The sequence below is a fragment of the Salvia splendens genome, chromosome 17 (genome assembly GCF_004379255.2).
Source record: "Salvia splendens isolate huo1 chromosome 17, SspV2, whole genome shotgun sequence".
Lineage (NCBI taxonomy): Eukaryota > Viridiplantae > Streptophyta > Magnoliopsida > Lamiales > Lamiaceae > Salvia > Salvia splendens.
Genome location: NC_056048.1, coordinates 5,198,942 through 5,219,059, shown reverse-complemented (window position 1 = coordinate 5,219,059; position 20,118 = coordinate 5,198,942). Strand labels below are relative to the sequence as shown.

Below are 20,118 nucleotides of genomic sequence, written 5' to 3'. Positions count from 1 at the left end.
GTAAATAAAGTAAAAGATATATGGATAAAAAGTAAATGGAGTAAAAAGGAGAAGAAAAAAAATGGATAAAATAAGAGAAAAAATTTTCATTTTTAGAAATGAGACTATTTTTTGTGAATATCCATAAATGACAAATAATAGTACTATTTTTCATGAACATAGGGAGTATTTTTTTGTTAAATTAGTTAATTTGATGGTAATTTTACTAAGCACATGGTTTTAGATAATGCATTTTAGGGATATACTTAGAATATATTTATATCGTACTCTCTCCGTCCCTGAAAGTATGAATTATTTCTTTTTTTAGTCTATTCATGTCCCTGAGAGCATTAGCAATGGAATGGCCCTCACATATGGCCCTTCTTTTTTTATTATTTCCACATCATCAATTTTTGAGAGGGCCTATCTTCCCACAATAAAAGGGCCCTCCCGTAGGGCCCTTCCCTTTTCATTTCATTTCCACATCATCATTTATTTTGTTTTAAATTTGTAGCACTTGTATATTTAATATGTTATCAAATTAAATAAATTTAAATGCAAAAAAAAATAATACGCTAATTTTCATTTATCTCAAATATGTGACAACTTATTAATTAATTAAATAAAAATCTAAATTAGGCCATCTCTAATTTATACTCCATTAATTTAATAAAATTATTGGCCCACTAATTTATAATCCATTTATTCAATAAAATTATTGGCCCACTAATTATAGTTTAAATATAAATTAGGGTTCCGTTTTCTTAATCTTCCTCATTTCTCAACCTGCGCCGTTTTTTTTCTTCTTCCTCCCACGTTTTCTTCTCTCTCTCTCTCTCTTTCTGTTTCAGCAAAAAAAATTCATAGGGCCGATCGTCGGCCCTCTCACCACAATGGAGGGCCGATCGACGACCCTGTAGGATGTATCGGCCATATGGGAGGAAGGTGATCGACGACTCTTCCGTCGCAGTGGTGGGGCGATGGAGGCCGATGGGGAAGGCCCTCCTATCAGCCCTCCATTGCTAATGCTCTGAAAAGTATGAACTTTCTAATTTTGAAAACTTCTCTCTCTAATGAGCTGCACCCATTTTCTACTAATAATACTTTAAAAACTTTTTCTTTCTATCTCTCTCTTACTTTTCCAATTATACATTAAAATCCATGTCGAAACAAATTTTATACTTTAATCTAATGTGCTCATTTCTTTTAAATGTATTATAGAGTATTTGTTTTTAACTATTAGTATCACACAACACCATATTTGCATTTATTCACCTCAATGTATTTATTTTTAAAATTTATAAATTAGTAGTATCAAACTTATGTTATCATAAATTTCACATCATAATTAATATAGTCATTTTTCAAGTTTGGAAAAGTTCCAACATAATTGAGTCATTTCAATTTTTGACAAAAAATAATCCACTTTATTACTTTATTCTCTATTCATCTCTCTTAATTTACTCTTTTTACCTTATTTACTTTCCATTTAATACACTATTCTTAATCTCCGTATCAAAATAAATGCATCATTTAACAAGGAACGAAGAGAGTACATATCTTATTGAATTGAATTATCTTAGATCTTTTAACATTTAAAATAAACACTAATCTATTTGTGATACTCTTATTATTTAAGATTTTAACATTTGAAAGAAATACTCTCATGGTTGAGGCGGAATTTTTTGGCACAGAGTTTAACAGATTGATATTTAGTGTGCTAAGTAGATAAATAGATAGATATATAAAAAAGTGAGAGAATATTTTTTTGACAATAAAGTAGAAAATGAATAAAGCAGAGAGAATAAAGTAAAAAAATGAGACATTAAAGTAGAAAGTGAATAAAGTAGAGAGAATAAAGTAAATATTTGAGAAAATAGAATAGATAGTGAATAAAGTAGAGAGAATAAAGTAAAAATTTGAGAAAATAGAGTAGAAAGTGAATAGAGTAAGAGTGACAAAAAATAATACTACTCGTTATATCCCTGAACTTGTCACCTATTTATCTTTTCGTTTGTTCCTAAAATTTATCACATTTCACTTTTACCATTTTTGACAGTGGACCATATTCGACTAACTCATTTCACTCACATATTATTATAAAACTATATAAAAGTAGGATCCACGTGCCACTAATTTTTTCAACTTACTTTCAGCAATTACATTTCTTAAAATCTGTGCCGAGTCAAATGATGACAAATTATTATGGACGGATGGAGTATTATTTTTATAAAGAATACTCCGACTCAACCTAGTTATTTTGGGAAAAAATTACGCAAATACAAAAAAGTTTCACCAATCTTATAATTTTCAGTATAAAGAATTTTAAGTTTATATAATACTATATTTTATACAAAAAGTTTAATAAATATTTTAAATTAATATATTCTGTCTAAATTCTTTTAATTACTTATTTTTCAATTCTACTTTTTCAACCAATTCATCATTTCAATTTATAGACGGAATAAAAAAGTCAAACGTCCTGAATTTTCAAGTATAGTAAAGTTCGTCGGAGCTCTCTTCCAAATTTGAAATAAAATCCTTCACCTCCCCAAGTTTATGGCTGCGAATTTTTGTTGCCTCGAGCTTTGATCCCACGGACGTCGCAACTGGTGATATCTTCTTTGAAGGTCTGTGGAGTTTTCACGAATTAACACTTTTCATGGCTACAAAGAGCTATTTAATTCTGTATTACTGGTGTGCCTGATTAAATAAAGCCATGTTTGGAGAGAGATGATCTTAGTTATCTCTCTCTTCCCGATATCTCTCTTTCAATCACACATTTGACTAGAATACCTAATAACTGTATCTGATTTTATTGGGGTTCTTTCGTTGTTTCATTGAATAATTTTAGAAGTTGAATGTATATGATTGATAATGCTAAATTAGGTTTATTTCCTGGCAGGATGATTGCAAATTGCAATGCAGTTGCTGTGTTTTTTTTAGGAAAAAGGTTATCACTTGCTTTAGTCCTTAATAACATGGATTGCTCAGATCATTAAGCTAAATCTATCCCAAAATAATTGCTGTTGTATTTAGGTCATCGCCCTTTCTAGCTAGTTCTTATTTTTCTCATATGTGTCGTTTGAATATTTAAGTCGCAGGAACTGCAACAATAGTTGTCGCCGAGGGCAATGGTAAGTGATAGCAAAAGTAGGGACGAGTTAGATGGACATGGTTCAAGGAAAAAAGTGAATATGGTAAAAGATACATTAGTGCAAAGCCCAGGAAAACTTGGCAGAGCATCAAATGCCCGACAGACAGCAGAAAGCCCTCATGGTATTCGAAAATCCAAGCGTCTTGAGAAGGAGATGACACCGTCTCCTCCTATGAAGAGGACATCAGAAAGACTAGTGAAAAGTAATACACCAAATTCTCTGAGGAGGTCTGATAGGGGTAAGAAAGAACCGTCTCCCGGTTCTGTTTCCAAAGAATCTGCTGAAGAACCTTTATCAAAGTTGAAGAGAAAGAAAGAGAAACCTGTGATTCAGGTGACTATGGAATCTGAAAAAGCTGAGCAGCCTGAGCTTGACCTGGAAGTAGTTGGCATGAAGAGAGAGAAAATGAATGCCCGGAAATTCAGGGCTCTTTTCAAAAGACAACAAATTCAAGAAATCGTGCCAGGTGAAATAATCAGTCTCCACATCACATTGATCACAACACTCTCACCCTTTTGTTGGATACGAAACAAGAAAATTGCTAGATATGATTCTTACACAAAGGGATGACAATCCAAAAAGGGATAACATACTAGCTATAAACACTACTAAAATATCTATGCAACTGCATATTCTTATTTATTCTTAGTGATCACAAAACTAGATAAATTTGAATAAACATTTTCTTCTTGCCTTTTTTTGTTCTGGTTTATGTTTTTGGGTTGATGAAGTTCTTGTGGTTTTGAACTTTGAGAAATGGCTAAAAGGTTAGTTTTGATGATAAAAACACTATTCTTAATATTTTGAATCATGCCCCTATTTGATCATTTTCATCTAAATGTTTGTAGATTGTGGTGATGATCTGGAAATATCAGAGAAGCCAGTTGACGTTTGCAGTGATAATAGCAGCAAAAGTATTAGCTTTCAGCCAATGGAAGATACTGAGGATGTTGGAGATGATGGAAGTACTAATGAAGTTTCTGAAGGAGCTCTTCCAGATTCAGCTTTAAGAGACTATGATGCAGATGTTGAAAATGGCATCATTGTGGATGCTGCATCAGCATCTCCAGTGTGTAGAAATTTCAATCTAGAGGGAACCTGTCTTCTATGCTTTAAAAGCAAAAGGTGCAACTCAACTTTTTACTCATGTTTATACCCGACAACCTAATTTTCTTCTCTAAGAGTTTACTGCTCATGGGTGGCACATTATGACCGTAGTAAAATATTTTTCTGGTAACATTCTATAGAATGTTGCAGTAAATGGTCACCAGTTAAAGTGGTTGTCTTTCCAATCATTCATTATACCATTGTTTATGTGATTTTCATAGGTTCATCATAGATGGATGGGAATGAGGTGTGAGGAAATGTTATTAAAAAAATGAAAATCTCATGATTGTAAATTAGGACTTATGATGTTCTACACAAGATAATGTGCTGGTGAGGGATGTTTGCCTATGTAAAGAGGCTGTTACGCATAGTCTGGTGAAGAAGTATTCGCTTGGGTTAATATTTAGAGTCTTCTAAATTCTAATATCCATGAGTTGTGAGAATCCATTATCATAGCACAATTATTGTATCCCTATCCTTATATTGTTTGCCCTAGATTTGTGGTTGATGGCTTACTGGAATATTCCACCTAGATTTTCTGGGAAGTCTTAAGTTCAAACATAGCATGCAGTTTCTCCTCGTATAGGAAATAATTTGAAACAACAATGCTAAAAATAATCATAAAACTAATTACTCCCTCCGTCCCAACTAAGTTGAGTCAAAACTTTTGGGCATGAAGATTAAGAAATTGTATTGAAAAGTTAGAGAGATGAATAAAGTAGAAAAGATAAAGAGAGAGTAAAGTAGATGATGAAATAAAGTAAGAGGGATGGGAAGTTTTGTTTTTTGTCAAAAAAGGAAATGACTCAACATAGTTGGGACATCCCAAAAAGGAATACGACTCAACTTAGTTGGGATGGAGGGAGTATTTCTTAAGTTAAAACATAGCATGCTGTTTCTCATCATCTAGGTTGCATTTCCAATTTTGTGTGGGCCTATTTGGAAACTCAAGGAGCACCAGTAATTGGTTCATCACACTCTATGCCTCATCAGTCATGTTATGTTTGACTTGGATTCTATCATTCTACCAATTTCAAGGTTAATGGTGTTGGTTATAGAGGTCCATTGGTTTATAAATTGATGGTAGGAAAGACAAAAAAGGAAATGACCATAGTTTTCAAGTCTTGTATAAGGGGAGTTCTGCCTTTTAACTAAATTCAGGGTTTGTTTCGTTCTAGTATTTAGGTGTCTGCACAACTTATGTACCAGTCTACCAGATGGATGAGAGGTGGTCTTTTTGTGCTATTACCCTCTCCTCCAAACACAAAATGAGTGAAGATAAGAAGTTGACATAAGATGTCCTTTACTGAGATAAAATATTCATGACTTCTTGTGTAGGGTGCGCTATGATTCTCCAGAACAGGAACTTTGCTCGTGCTGCCCCGGGGGTGATGATCTGGTGGGCATTGCTACTTGCAAGGTTAGTCCTTTGTGTAAAATGTGGGATACCACCCACCAAAAAATTAAAAAAGATCTTCTTGGGTTCACTAGTTGTTTTCTATCATGAAATTTCTTTAAATGTACTGTAACATTTTAACTGCATAGCCAGAGCAAGAGTCTGCATACATTCTGGTTGTGCTAAAGTAGTGTTCCTTTCATAGATCTGTACCGTTCGATGCAAGTATATCAAGGCATGGAAATGTACTTCACCACAATTACTGTATGCCACTGAAGTGTGTGATTGTGCTGAACTCAGTCGAGGTGTACTTGAAATATTGTATAACAGCTCTTAGAGTTTTTGAATGAATATTGACTCAGGTCATAGGAAAAGCTTTTTCTCAGTTCATGTAAACTAATGTCCTGTTGTAATTCCCAAATAAATTTTTTTGGTAAATTAAATATACATGAATGTTAGGAAGTCTTTATAACATATGTGATCTTGATGTTAAATGTCATCTGAGGAGTCTTAGATCTTTTGGGCCACTTTTTAATCAGGGGAATGTTAATTGTATCATAGAAACTGGTCTGAATTATTGCCTTTTTGTTCTATGGATTCTATGCATGACGGTCAGGCTGTTGGCATTTTGCGAATGAGCTTTTACATCCCATAAAAAAATAAATCCTACATCGATGAAGTAGATAAATAGCCTCTTTTAGTTGATAATTTACTGGAATTGGTGGTTTCTTGTCATGTTGAATTGTCTAATGCATCAAAAGGAAGTCTAATTTTCTTCACACTGGAACTATCAACTATATCTTTTGAATTTGTAAACGAAAAAAATCTGGTAAGAAGTCAGACTTGACTTCTCTAATTCGCCATGTTAGTTAGTCCATTTCTCAGCAGCTCAGTGGCTGCATTGTGCATTCCTAGTGAAGTAATCTTCTATATGAGTTCGGTTGCCTGAATACTTGAGAAAAGAAGGCATTGAGTTATCTCAGTTATAGATTGCTGATGTTAGTGATTTTGATATGGTATTTTCTTGAAATGCTATGGACATTAGGCCAGAAGTGATTGTGGAGCTGCTGTGACCTTGGAATCTACAGTGGAATTTGCTTGTGGACATCCATTGACCAAGAGGCGTGCAGATTCTCATACCGATGGTGCCGAAAAACTGTGTAGCTTGTGCAGCAAAAATGGAGATCTCCTGTGGGTAAAACATTGTTGTCTGGCTCTCTCATAATAATATGCTTCTGATATTGACATTGCATCCTTATACTTCAGTTGTTTCACTTTCCAAAGCACTAATTAGTTGGCAATTGACAGTAGCTTTCTGTCAACAGGACTTCTCCTATTTGTATGGACATGCAGTGACAATAAGAACTCATGGACCTTTTTGTTTGTTTTTGTGTGTAATTTGTTTTGTTCATTTTTTTCCTTTTTTTACCTTTTGTTAACATCCACCTTTTATTGTGGTTTGATAAATATGCATTTGCAGGTGTTGTGAGGGGAAAAGTTGCATGAATTGCTACCATCTTTATTGCCTAGATCCCCCTCTTACTGATGTTCCGCCTGGTGTTTGGCACTGCCCCCAGTGTGTAAAGAAAAGGCTTTTATTTGGTGTGCACTCCGTGTCGGATGGAATTGAGTCAGTTTGGGACGTCAGAGAACTGGAGGTTCCAAATGTTAAAGGTTTGACATGTTCATCAATATATAACATTGAGAATATAAATATTAGACTCAATCAATATATGATATCACATGCTGTCAAGTCATCTAGTATCATTTCTAGCTATTTTATGGTTTTGACTTGTAATGCTTGATGCTGTATTTAGGAGTTCAGCAGAAACAGTTTCTTGTTAAATACCGTGGGCTTGCTCATGTTCACAACCACTGGGTTCCAGAGAAACAACTGCTTCTTGAAAACCCCTGCCTTGTATCCAACTTTCTTGAAAAGGATCAGGTAATTCACTTTTTGCTTAAAAGTCTAAGCAGAATGATAACATCTAATTCCATCTTTTGTATCATACCTGCAGGTTGCCCAATGGAATGCAGACTGGATGGTGCCACATCGTTTATTGGGGAAAAGACCTATACAAGATAATGTTTATGTAGCATCTACTACTGATATTTGGGCATGCGAATATGAGTGGCTTGTGAAATGGCGTTGCCTTAATTATGATCATGCTACATGGGAGTTGGATACTGCCAACTTCCTAGTCTCAACCCTAGGTCAGGACCTTCGGAGGAACTATGAGATTCGTCGGGGGAGGGCAAAGAAAGAAGCTAATAAGGTGTGAGAACAACCTCCGAATAATATACAAGCATATACTGGGTCTTCTTTTAGAATACTATATATATATATATATATATATATAGGGTTTTGATCTATGTAAAACTAGATTTAAATACAGAAACGCAAAACAATATCATAATTAGGGCACTTTTAGATCATAATTAGGTAATTTTTAGGTCATGCTAACAAAGCATGACCTAAAACGATCTTAGCATGACATTAAACTCAAATATTATAATATGACCTAAAATTGCTTAATTATGACCTTCCGTATTTTTGGTTAATTATTGACCATTAGATCATCTAATCCTAGGGCCAAGATTTGGTATGCATTTCTGGATTTAAACACATACTTATTTTGATCATCTCCCTATATATATATATATATATATATATATCTTGGTTTATAGTTTGGTTCATCATATTGGCTATTGATTAGTGCTTTCGAAATATATTAATGGAGTAGTTGTTTGTAGAATGATAAAATGCGTCGCCCTAATTTATATGCAGTGCATATGTACAAACACTGTAACTTACTCAGCCTTTAATTGCAAGGTAATTGATGAGCTGGCTGTCTTAGTATTGCTGGAAGTGGGGCAGTTTTTAATAATTATGATTGTAGTTTGAGACACTTCCCGAGAATCTCAACTACTGAAACTTTTTGTGAACATCACGCACTCTTGCTGGGTGCATTGATGTGGTGACATTGTGAAGATAACTAGTTGGATTGCTACTCAGTTGATAACATAACTAGTTGGATTGCTACTCAGTTGATAAGTAACAGCTGAATTACAGACCCTATTGCAGTGCTTCAGAGCTAGGTGGCTAATCTTCACATTTCATGAGGCATTTTCTTTTCATGATTGATAAGATGCATGATTGGGATATGAATTGAACAAAATTAGCTCAAATGATAAAAATTTATAGGGCTTGCAATATCCCAAAGTTCCAATACATCATAGAAACAATGGATTAGCCTATACTATTTTATGATCTATTTAGGCTAATTATGAAAAGTAAACGTCCCTTAAGTGTTTTGTTGCGATCCTTCTTTATTTCTTTGACCTAACTTGAAACATCTGAATGTCATTTTCATTATGCACAGAAATTTGCATAACATATTTATAGCTGAAAATAACATACAGGAACCACAATTTGGTAAATGAGTTAGATATGAAATCTACAGTAATTTCCGGTTGGTGATCATATATAACATATTGTGCAATGATAATATATGTGGTTTCTAGTCTGCTTATAGTAGATGTTAAGTGATGAATGCCTAATCTTGTTTTCTTTGCTTCTACTGCAGCCTTTCCCAGAATCAATTGTCAGATATTCTGAGTTTCCGGGTCACTTAGGAGAAACACACATATTGAAAAATGTGAATAAACTGCGTGAATTCTTGTTCAAATGCCCAAATGCTGTTGTTTTTGATGATCAGATTCAGGTGAGTTTTTTTAGTGTCAACAATCAAGCCATTTCAATAATAGGCTTTTTCATTGACTAATTTATGTATGTTTGGTTGCCTCCATGTTATTACATGTGAGTGCTATGCTGATGGCCTTTTATGCCACAGATGGAAGCGTTATGCCTTTTTACCTTGTTTTATGATTTCTGACATAATAAGTTATATTCTGTCAGTTTAATTTAATATTTAAAAATGTTCAAAACATATATGGTTATCAATTGTTGGTTTGCATGCATCTCTTCCTAATGAATTAGGGTATTTGAAGCATAAAGTTGTAAGTGGAAATTCCATTGTTCTCTGTCTACATTGATTTCAATTTTGTTTTATATATTTTTAAAAACGCGCAATACAGTATTTTTTTGTGAGACGTTCTCGGTAGAAAGTTAAACCACAAAAATGCATCTTTATGCTCACACCACCAATCAGGTAAAAATCTTTTAGCAACAAACAGTTTGTCCAATTCTATGGTGCTTGTCAATTTGTTCCATCTTCTAGAAAAAACACAGTGCACATGTTTTAACTGTTGAATTTACCAAGTGAAAATTTGTCTCTATAATTTAAAGTTTTAAAGCTTATTGAGTGTTACACACCCAATTAGGCTATCTTTATGTGTTTGCATGTCAACCATTTCATTATCTACCTATGTGGCATGCTTTCAATTCTGACTGATGGTTGCCTCCTTCCTTTCTGTGGTTTTTGTGAAATGTATTTTACCTTTTGTGCATAAATACCACCCTTGCTGCCTGCTGTCGATGGCAGTGATACACTTATGCTCTTGCTGTTGGGACGTGATGCTTCAGTACTCAAGTGCAAAAGTTTTCTTATTAAATTTATTGAATGCAGGAACAAACAACGACTGCTATTCTTTTAGTTCATTCGATGATCGAAACGTTTTGGCCAGTACTCATTGTCACGTCCTGTGACTCACTGTCTCGATGGGAAGCTAATTTTGAACAACTGGTACCATCTGTAGATGTAGTTGTATACAGTGGAAGCAGTGATACAAGGAACATGATTAGAGCATCAGAATTTTATGATGAAGGAGGTCAAACGATATTCCAAGTACTCCTGTCATCTGTAGAATCTCTTTTAGAGGTATGGATATCATTTCGCTAAAGTTCATTTCTAGTTTTGAGCGTCTCTCCATCTGATTGGTAACCAGGTCTCCTAAAGAAAACAAAATAAAAATAATTCTGTAATCAGTAGAAGTCTATCTGTCCTTATTTGGTCTGTAGCATTTTTATCTGGTTTTCAATGTATTAATTAAACATGCTGTAATTCAGTACATGTTTTGGCTCTATCATGCAGGATTTAGAGATATTGAAAATCATAAAATGGAAAGCAATTATATTTGATGAGTACCAGCACTCACGGATTGCAGATGAGCATGAACGAATTAAGATACTCTCCACGGACATGAGAATTCTCCTTGTTAGTGGTCCGCTAAAGGTATCTTCTTCTTTGTGGTCTTGATATTTTGGTTTATTGTACAACAATATTGTGTCTAATGCACTTCTTCTACGCCTCAGGATGTAACATCTGACTACATTAAAATCCTATCCTTGGTCGAATCTGACAGTGATTTTGACAAACTGAGGACCCTGAAGCCTGAGACAAATGATAACCTTAGTAAATTGAAAGACAGATTGTCCCGTTTTATTGCGTATGGACGACCTTCTCAAGTATCTAAGTTCATTGAGTACTGGGTCCCGGTTCAGATGTCAAATCTCCAGCTTGAACATTATTGTGATACACTTCTTTCCAACTCCAATGCTCTTTGCTCTTATTTAAGAAAGGACCCTTTTGGCGTCCTCCCAGAAATTCTTCTAACGGTTCGAAAGGTTTGTTCTGTTGTATTTATCTAGTTTGATTACTACATATGTTCACCTTGTTCCTTTAAGAGACTCTTTACACACACGATGGAGAAATTGTTCTGACATATCATGTGCTTCTCTTATGCATGTTTTTGTGACCATTATTAATTTTCTCTCACAAAGGAAAATAGTTGCTTTTCATTATTTTATGGTTGACAAGATCCTCTCATTGGGACTGCTAATAGTTCATACTGGACTTGTCTAGATGACTGCAATCAGCCAGCCTATTTACGTCTTACCCTGCAAAAATTGTTTAGTCTGATATCTTTTAATTGCTTGTAGTGCTGCCACCACCCTTATCTTGTGGACACTTCTGTACAAGCGCGCTTGATTGCTGACAAGCTTCCTGCTAATGAGATTTTGGGTATTGGGATAAAAGCAAGTGGCAAGTTGCAACTTCTTGATGTGATGCTCAATGAGATTAAGAGGCAAGGTTTACGAGTACTAATACTTTTTCAGGTAATGTGCAGTACCCGCCTTATAGTGCTAGCTTCTTCTCCACCTATTTATACTTGTGGATATTTGTGCATTTTACGTTACTGGTAGCAATAGGACTTCCCATATGGTTTGTTTTGATAATAATTTATTTGTACTGTTATACTGCAGCCGATTGTCTTAGAACCGCTAACTTCTGGAAATATATTGAGTGATTCTGTAAACCGAAGATTCGGTTTAAATACATATGAACGGGTTGATGCTGCAATGGCCCATTTTGATAAGCAAGCTGCCGTGAACCGGTTTAATAAGAAGGAAGCTGGACAGTTTGTTTTTCTGTTAGAAAACCGTGCTTGTTCTTCAACCATTAAACTTTCATCATTGGATGTCGTTGTCATATATGATAGTGACTGGAATCCGGTAAACGACTTGAAGGCACTGAGAAAGATATCAATTGATTCAAAAGCTGACCAGGTCAAAGTTTTTAGGTTATATTCTTCTTTCACTATTGAAGAAAGAGCCCTAGTGCTTGCAAAGCAGAACGTAAATCTTGATCACAATCCACAAAATTTCAGCCGAAGCACAAGTAATAATCTGCTATCCTGGGGTGCCACAAATATTTTCAGAAAGTTAGACGAATATCATGCCAATAGCAACTCTAGTGTGGCATTAAACTTTTCGTCTGGACAGTCACTTTTGGATGAAGTTACCAAGGAGTTTCATGCCATACTTTCTGAAAAATTTGAAAATATTGATTCAAATTTCGTCATCTCGGAAGCTAAATTAGATGGTGGAAGCTATAGCACAAATAATCTAATGTTTGGCGAGTCAAAAGTTCAGTTGGAAGATAGAGAAGTGCCTCATGTGTTTTGGAAAAACTTGTTTGAAGGAAAAAATCCACTGTGGAAACATTTAAAAAGCCCTAGTCCACGGAATCGTAAGAGAGTTTATTACTGGGAAGGATCTCCTAGCAATCCAGAAGCTGAGAAAGATAACATGGCAAACAAACGTAGAAAGATGGTGAATGAAAGTTTGGGTCCAACCTCTTCTCAAGTTGAATCAGTGACAGCTCAAGCCACCATATCTGACAATGGTAATGGTTAAGCCAGGACATTTTCACTTCACTAGTGAATGGCATTTGTGCCATTAAGAAGTTTGTAGTCCCTTGGACAAGCATTTTGTAGTTCAGACTCCCCCTAAGCACTAAGAATTTCTTGTGGTGATCCAGGGTCTTATGCAACCAAATCCTGTAATCAATCTGAAAATTTCCATAGAGATGGTCAGAGCTCATTGTGTGCTGAGGTTACTGTAAGTGCTGCTTCGAAGGAAGGAACCAAATCATGCGATGACCAGCAAAGCATCCATGGTGTTCTGCTGAGAGAGATGAAGACACTGTGCCAAAATCTTAAACTTCCGGTGCAACTCTTAACTTAATCTTCAGTCTCTCAGGTGCACTATTTAACTATGGTTATCTGCACGGCTGCAAGCCCAGGAAAGTGGGTACTAATTCCATTTCAATTTGCATATAATCGAGTCAAGGGCTTATTACGACCTACTAGCCAGGAGAGAAACAACTGCGAGAAAGAAAATTATAAGCCTAAATTTCTGCTTGATGAAGCAAGAGTAAAAGCTGATCTATTTCCTCAATTCTCAGGAATATCTCCTGTCCAATCTGGGTCCAGAAACAACTTTCCTACCCCTCCTATTCGTAGTTAAGAAAATAACCTCCTAAATACTCCTAAGCACCCACCCTGATGACGTCTGATTCTATCTAAGCAACTAAAATCATTGAATAACTAACCAACCTATTAACTTACTGATTCATCCTCAACCCAATACCCATCTGCACCCAATGAACTTGAATTGGCTGATCTGTATCATATCACCATACACTTGGTGAATGCAGAATTATCTTTTTGCAAGGCTAAGCAAGGAGATGCAAATTTTTTACTGCTATATACTTGAATGAACGAAACAAATCACCTTCTTATGAGTTCAAAGGATACAGAAGCAATCAACTAGACTCGTTTACATCGCTCCCTATAGCAGAGTCATAAACTTTCTATTTATACCCCCTTGCGAATGAGAAAAACTGTGATTCTATATCTATGAGAAAAATTGTTTTTGTGGTGGAGTTGTCAACTAGCATAACAGATCTTGTTTCTTACGAGTGGGAGCGAGAGTCGGTGCAGTAATAATGTGTCATGTGAATGTTTGATTATTAGCTCTGCCATTTCTAGGGTAGTACTGGGACCTTCGTGAACCAACTTGAAATCTATCCTCACTTATTACTACATAATTTATTACTCCCTCCATTTCAACTAAGTTAAGTCGTGTTCCTTTTTGGGATGTCCCAACTAAGTTGAGTCATTCATTTCCTTTTTGACAAATAACAAAACATCCAATCACTCTTACTTTATCTCATCACCTACTTCACTCTCTCTTTATCTTTCCTACTTTATTCCTCTCTCCTACTTTTCAACACAATTTCTTAATCTATGTGCCCAAAAGTTTTGACTCAACTTAGTTGGGACGGAGGGAGTAATACATAATATAACATGAGATTGTGTTGGGGATTCTTCACGATATTTCTTTATTGGTTTATTACTCGATCCTATAAGTACTGTATCTTTACACCTTCAGAAGTGAATTGCTTCTTGCTACCTAAATCTGTACATTTTCTGTTGAATCTCTACATTAAAGAATTTACCTCAGTAAGTGCGTATGCTCTTCTCTGTTGAAATTGAAGTCATTAGACCAGCAATGCATGCAGTCACTGGTATGAGAGGCCTAATGCATTGGGATGAACGGATGCCTATATTATTAATGATAAAATGTAATAATATTAATAATGTAGAGAACAGCTGGCCAGAACTAGATATGTGAAGTTTCACATGTGATGTATCGAAGAACTTTAATAGACTGAAGTGTGAAAATGGAACCAGAGATTCCATTATTTCGTTATCAAGCTTCATGATAATTGTTCAAGCTAGATCAAATAGTATATTTCAGATATATATCACCTTAGTGTATTTACTCCCTGTTATTTGTGCACATGCATGGAAATGCAGGACAATGTCAATCAGGTGGCTGAATTATTTTTGGAATATGTGATCAAGAATCATCATGTCAGTAGCAGCCCAACATCAATTGTGCAGGCTTTTCAAATTTCTTTGGTAAGTTCCTTTCCTGGATATATTATTAACTATCGTGTAAAACAACCTAATACCATCCATCTTATGGCTAAACTATTAGATTATGCTGTTGAAAATAATCTGGTTTTTCCAGTGATTGATACTTGAGGGAATAAGACTATAACAGTACCTGGATTTTCATACCTAGTAATAAAGCAAATAACATTTTTGCAATAGTAAACGAATAAGAAAACTAGACTGTATTAGTTTATGACTTTGCTTACTCAATAGATTTGATTATATGTTGCTCTGTCAGTGTTGGGTTGCAGCATCTATCACAAAACAAAAGGTTGATAAGAAGGAAACACTCATGTTGGCAAAACAGCTTCTGGACTATCAATGCACTGAAGAAGAAGCCAGCTCAGTTTATTCAAAGATGCGGTCTCTCAAGAGGTTGTATTTGCAGTGCTCAGACAACATTACGCGCTTGAACAGATATTGCTTATTATCTGAAGAAGACTTCAGCAGGGGGACATCAAATGCTAATGAGAGGGAGTTACACTGTTCATCATATTTAGAGGAAAGTGCGGAACAGGAGATTGGAGAAAAATCTGCCAATTCACAGCTGAAAGTGGGGCTGAAAGATAAAACTGGTGCTAGTGAAACAGATAATGATGAGATCAAGAAAATAAAGAAAAAATGTGATAAGCGGATGAAGAAACTTATACAGGAACACCAACAGAAAATCCAGGAGTTGAAACAAACCTGGGAGGATAAAAGGGTAAAACTGGAGACAGACCACAAATTGGAGTGCGCCTTTATTCGGTCTATACATGGTCAAGCCTCTGCGGGAATGGATAAACTAAAGCTTTTGAATGTTAAATTTAAGGATAAAATCAAAGAAAATAATTTCCTAAAAGATTTACAGCTGAAAAATCTAGAGGCAAAGAATTTAGCTGCTATCAATGAGGAGAGACAAAAGGCAGCTGATTGGCTAGCCAAAGTAAAAGCTTGCTCTAGTGAACTAAGGGTTATTAATGGTCATCAGTCACTTGGTTCTCAATCAGATGATGATGCTGGTAACCCGAAGCCAAGTACATGCATCAAGGTTGGTGGTGATGGGGATAAGTGTGGGCAGCATCTGGAGAACAACCCAAATAAGAGTTTTTCTAGACAATGCAGTGATTTGATTCCTTCCATTTCATCAACAGGCGCACCAGTTGAAGCAGTGTGCAGCGAAACTCCTGTGAAAGAATTGGTAACCATTGATTCAGAAGCTGAGCTTCTCGATCAGTCAAAGAATTCTGTAAATAATAGGCAGGCTAATCCCATGAAGCAACCTGCCCCTGTGGAGCAGGTTGCTGACGAGCATCCACTAGTGTCTGAGACTGTTCCTAATGAAACTATGGGGCACGACCAGCCTGGTGAACTAAGTTGTCCATTAGAGGAGGCGTCCAATGAAGTAAGGAAAACTTCTTTGTCTGATAATTTGATGAGACAGAGAAGTGAACCAGGGGTGGTAGCCAGCCGGTGTCTGCAAAATTCAGGACAGCCATCATTGTGCACAGAGCAAACCACAGTTTCACAAGAATGTCGTGACATTTTGCCACAGAATGTATGTGGTGTTTCTCTACTTATCTATCTAGTTATTCATATCTGCCTATGTTTGTCTATTTTTTCTTCCATTCAGGTGAAATTTAAAGGTGATCAAATTTATTCAGTTACAGCTACTTTAATGCATGCAGTTTTATAAATTGACCCCATGTAATCAGATAAAGGTTCCTTCAATTGAGATATATTAGAAAATATTTAATTTTTATTCCAATTTCGTTGTTCCATGACATGGTGAAAGATTCTAGAACGTCCTGTGCTCATGCCTGATTTGTTAACTACCAAGTTCGTATGGAAGTGGTTTATTCCCCAGTTCCCATTTCCCTTATTTTTCTATGTACTATATAACTCAATGTTTTTAAGGATGTGTTTAATACTACTGCAAGTTGGTATTAATCCAACAAAATAAATCTGACAAATACATGGTACCCGCTGAACTTCAGGACCCAGATACACAAGGTGAAGAAAATCGAAGTTCTCTGGAGATTGAAATAGCAGTTTCAGAACCCACCGACTCTGTAGCGCCTGTGCCGCCTTACTTGGAATCACCTATAACTGGTAATATTTTAACAACCAAGTCATCCAACAAAGCTCCAGTAGATGTGGTTTTTGGGCAGCTGCATTCTTTATCAGTTGATATCTCTCTTAGCCGTAACCAATCGCCTGCTACTGGACACAATGATCAAGAAAGTAGCTCATCGCAAACTGCAAGGCCTGAGGGAACTGAAGTTCTTTTGTCTGGATCTATTCCTCAGACTGAAGAGATTTTGGAATTGCATTCTGATCGCCTGAATGTAGGTCCTTCTAGTGTAGTTGCTAATGAACAAAATGCCGAATTACCAGGAAGGCCTATTCACGCTGTTCCGCAGAATGATATGGCCGTACCTCAGGAGGTGTTGAGTACATCACAACAGCAAAATCAGATTCTAAGGGAGAATGATGTGGCTTTTCCACAAGAAGTTGTGAGCACATCAGGACAGCCAAATCAGGCTATTCCACAAGTGGACATAGATTCAGCCCCTCTTCATGAACCTGGGTCCCTTCTGAATCCAACTCATTATCCTTCTTGGAACTCATCTCCATCTTCATTACCGGACCCACTTCAAATTGAGATAGATAGGATCCATAGAGAAGCTGAACAATTGGAAAAACATCATGTGGAGATGGTCAGTCTGGAATTTCTTGTTGATCATTGTTTGTGTTTACTATTTTCTCATTTTTATTATTGGGTTGCTCAACTTTAAACAGATTGCAAAGCTGAAATTTGACTGCGAGAAGGAGATAGAGGAGATGATTTCTCAAATACGTAATAAATATGAGGTGAAATGTAAGGAGAACGAAGCTGAATTTAGATTGAACAAGGATGAAATTGACAAAAACAAGAAGAAAGTTGCTCTCAGTAAAATGTTGGCCGCTGCTTTCAGATTGAAGTGTTCGGAAAAGCCTTCTGGGCTGCCAAATATGCAGCAAGGTATAAAACCAGAAGTCCAGCTCTTTTCTTTTGTTAATATTGCATCAGGTTTCTCAGCAGCCAATGTCTTTTAGTGAGAAATTGTTTTAGGTGGTGTGAATCTAATAGAAGGTAAGACTTGAAAATCAGTGCCTTGGAAATGCAAAGGAAGTGATTATTAAGAAGATTATTTATGTAACATGTCTGTATTTTTATCTTTCGAAACAAACTGCAGCATTTTGGGGGAAGACCACCAAAAATCATGTCAAGAGTACTATCACACTTATTTGTACAGTGTGTTACCTGAGATGAAATTCATGTACTTAGAACTTCCTTTTGAATTAATTCTGGATGTTTATGAATGTTTATTCATTGTGGGGTTTTATTTGTTGATATCTGGGTTTGTTGACTCGGGAACAAAACTTGGAATTCCCCAGTCAGTTCTGGAATTTGCTCTAGCCTGTCTGATCTCGGTTTGGTTTAGTTAACTGCCCATTTTTAGTCATCTAATCAATCTCTTACATGTAGTGGCATGTGCTTGTCAATGTTAGTAATGATCTTAGCTCTTGATGCAGGTACACCCAGCTCCATGCTGCCGCCTTCCGTCAGACCTTCCCTTGGATTTTCAGCTTCCCAACCTGCCCGTACTCTACCGACCACAACTCCAGCTGTCCCACAGCTAGCACGGTCACATCCTGTGAGACCTTCCCCTGTGGGCATTCGTAATGTTACGACCCATCCTATACAACTTGCAACAGCGCATGTTTCAAGCCATTCGCCCAGACCACCCCCAGTCATCAGTGCCATCACTCCCGCAAGCCTCCGTGCAGCAGGTGGGGTTCGTTCTGCAGCTCCTCATCTTCAACCATGCAGACCACCCACTGTAGGTGCACCCAGTTCGGCTGACACCTGTTCACCAGCCCCTCAACTGCGGCTACCCCAAGTATCACCCAAGCCTGTGCAGCTACCTTCACAACCAGGGCTACTACAAAATGCTTGGCGGATGCCTTCACCAGGTTTGGTTGCTCAAAACACTGATGATTTCCGAGGCCTGCCTCATCCACCCCCCGGGTTTACACAACAAGTGTTAGTTGCAGATCGTCAACCTTATATACCTCAGAATGGTAACTACCCTGTACCTGATATCCCTTCTACTTTTCATCCCTTGGAGCAATCTGACTTGGAAATGTTAGGTAATAATATACTCGGCAGCCAAACATCTGCTGCTGAACCAGATGTCGTTTGCTTATCTGACGACCAATAACATATGAAATTGTAGGATCAAATTCTGCCATGACTTTGATTGTGAAAGTTGTGGCTCGGTGACTTATTCTCAGTAAGCTGTAGTACCTGCTCCTTTATCCTAATCACTTTTGCTTTTCACTGAAAATCATATTAGTAGTATTAGATTTTTGTGAGAAATTACTAGAGCTTAAGCTTAGGTTGTATTCAAGATTATTGGTAAGAGAGCTTTATTCGTTAAAATTCTAGCTAGGGACTGAGCTCAACTAACCAAGTTAAAAAGTACAGAAATTGATTGAAGATTTGGTGGGTAAGGCCATCCGCATCCCCGTCTTTTAACCGTCTCATCTCTTCACTATTCATGGGTCCCACTGTACTTTCCACCACATCTCTTAACTAAGAGACAACACCTGCATCCCTTCATCTCTTAACCGTCTTTTAACCATCTCATCCCTTAACTATTCATTCAATTTCATTTTTTATTTTTATTTCCAACAAATTCAATTAATAAAAACACACATCATTAAATAAAATAAAATTACAACTTAAAATTCTAAAAAAAAACAAACACATAATTAAAATCCTAAAATAAATTAAAAATACATAATTTAAAATCTTCCGCTCTCTCTCTCTAAATTCAAAATCTCAAAACTCAAAGAAGCAGAAGAAAAAGTTGTCTAATGATGATATGCAGAAATAGCCGTTTCCGCATGTGGAAACGGCGACGGAAGTTGGTCTCTCCCCATACCGGGTTCTCACAGAAGTAATCGCATACCAACCTTGCGGCGGCTTCCTCCCGGTCACGATGGATGTAAATCCGGGATCGCCTTTGAGTTGCTGCGGTTTCCGCCTCCTCCCTACCTCGATCTTCTTCTAGCGATTCTTTCATTATTCGACGCATTTGCTCAAATAGATCCATGAATGTATTAAATTTGGGAGAAGAATAATGTTTTAAGATGAAGAATGTAGAGTGTTTGAGTGCGAAT

The 20,118-nt window shown here is 36.4% G+C and overlaps 1 protein-coding gene across 4 annotated transcripts; it reads left to right on the top strand.

Moving 5' to 3' along the window:
- Window positions 1-2,434: 2,434 nt before the first annotated feature.
- On the top strand, window positions 2,435-19,280 carry LOC121775077 (helicase protein MOM1-like). Of its 4 annotated transcripts, none has more exons than XM_042172044.1 (21): window positions 2,435-2,609; window positions 2,885-2,932; window positions 3,084-3,603; window positions 3,986-4,262; window positions 5,583-5,664; window positions 6,686-6,831; window positions 7,121-7,314; window positions 7,458-7,585; window positions 7,659-7,916; window positions 9,228-9,365; window positions 10,230-10,481; window positions 10,695-10,835; window positions 10,916-11,227; window positions 11,543-11,719; window positions 11,867-12,788; window positions 12,924-13,111; window positions 14,767-14,871; window positions 15,146-16,444; window positions 16,884-17,606; window positions 17,689-17,911; window positions 18,466-19,280. In XM_042172044.1, the coding sequence occupies exons 3-21, from the start codon at window positions 3,114-3,116 to the stop codon at window positions 19,152-19,154; spliced, it is 6,744 nt and encodes a 2,247-aa protein (XP_042027978.1). In that variant the 5' UTR covers window positions 2,435-2,609; window positions 2,885-2,932; window positions 3,084-3,113; the 3' UTR covers window positions 19,155-19,280. The 4 variants fall into 4 exon arrangements, with proteins under 4 accessions (XP_042027978.1, XP_042027977.1, XP_042027979.1 ...); XM_042172043.1 differs by having other exon boundaries at window positions 3,078-3,603; XM_042172045.1 differs by lacking the exon at window positions 2,885-2,932.
- The last annotated feature ends 838 nt before the right edge of the window (window positions 19,281-20,118 follow it).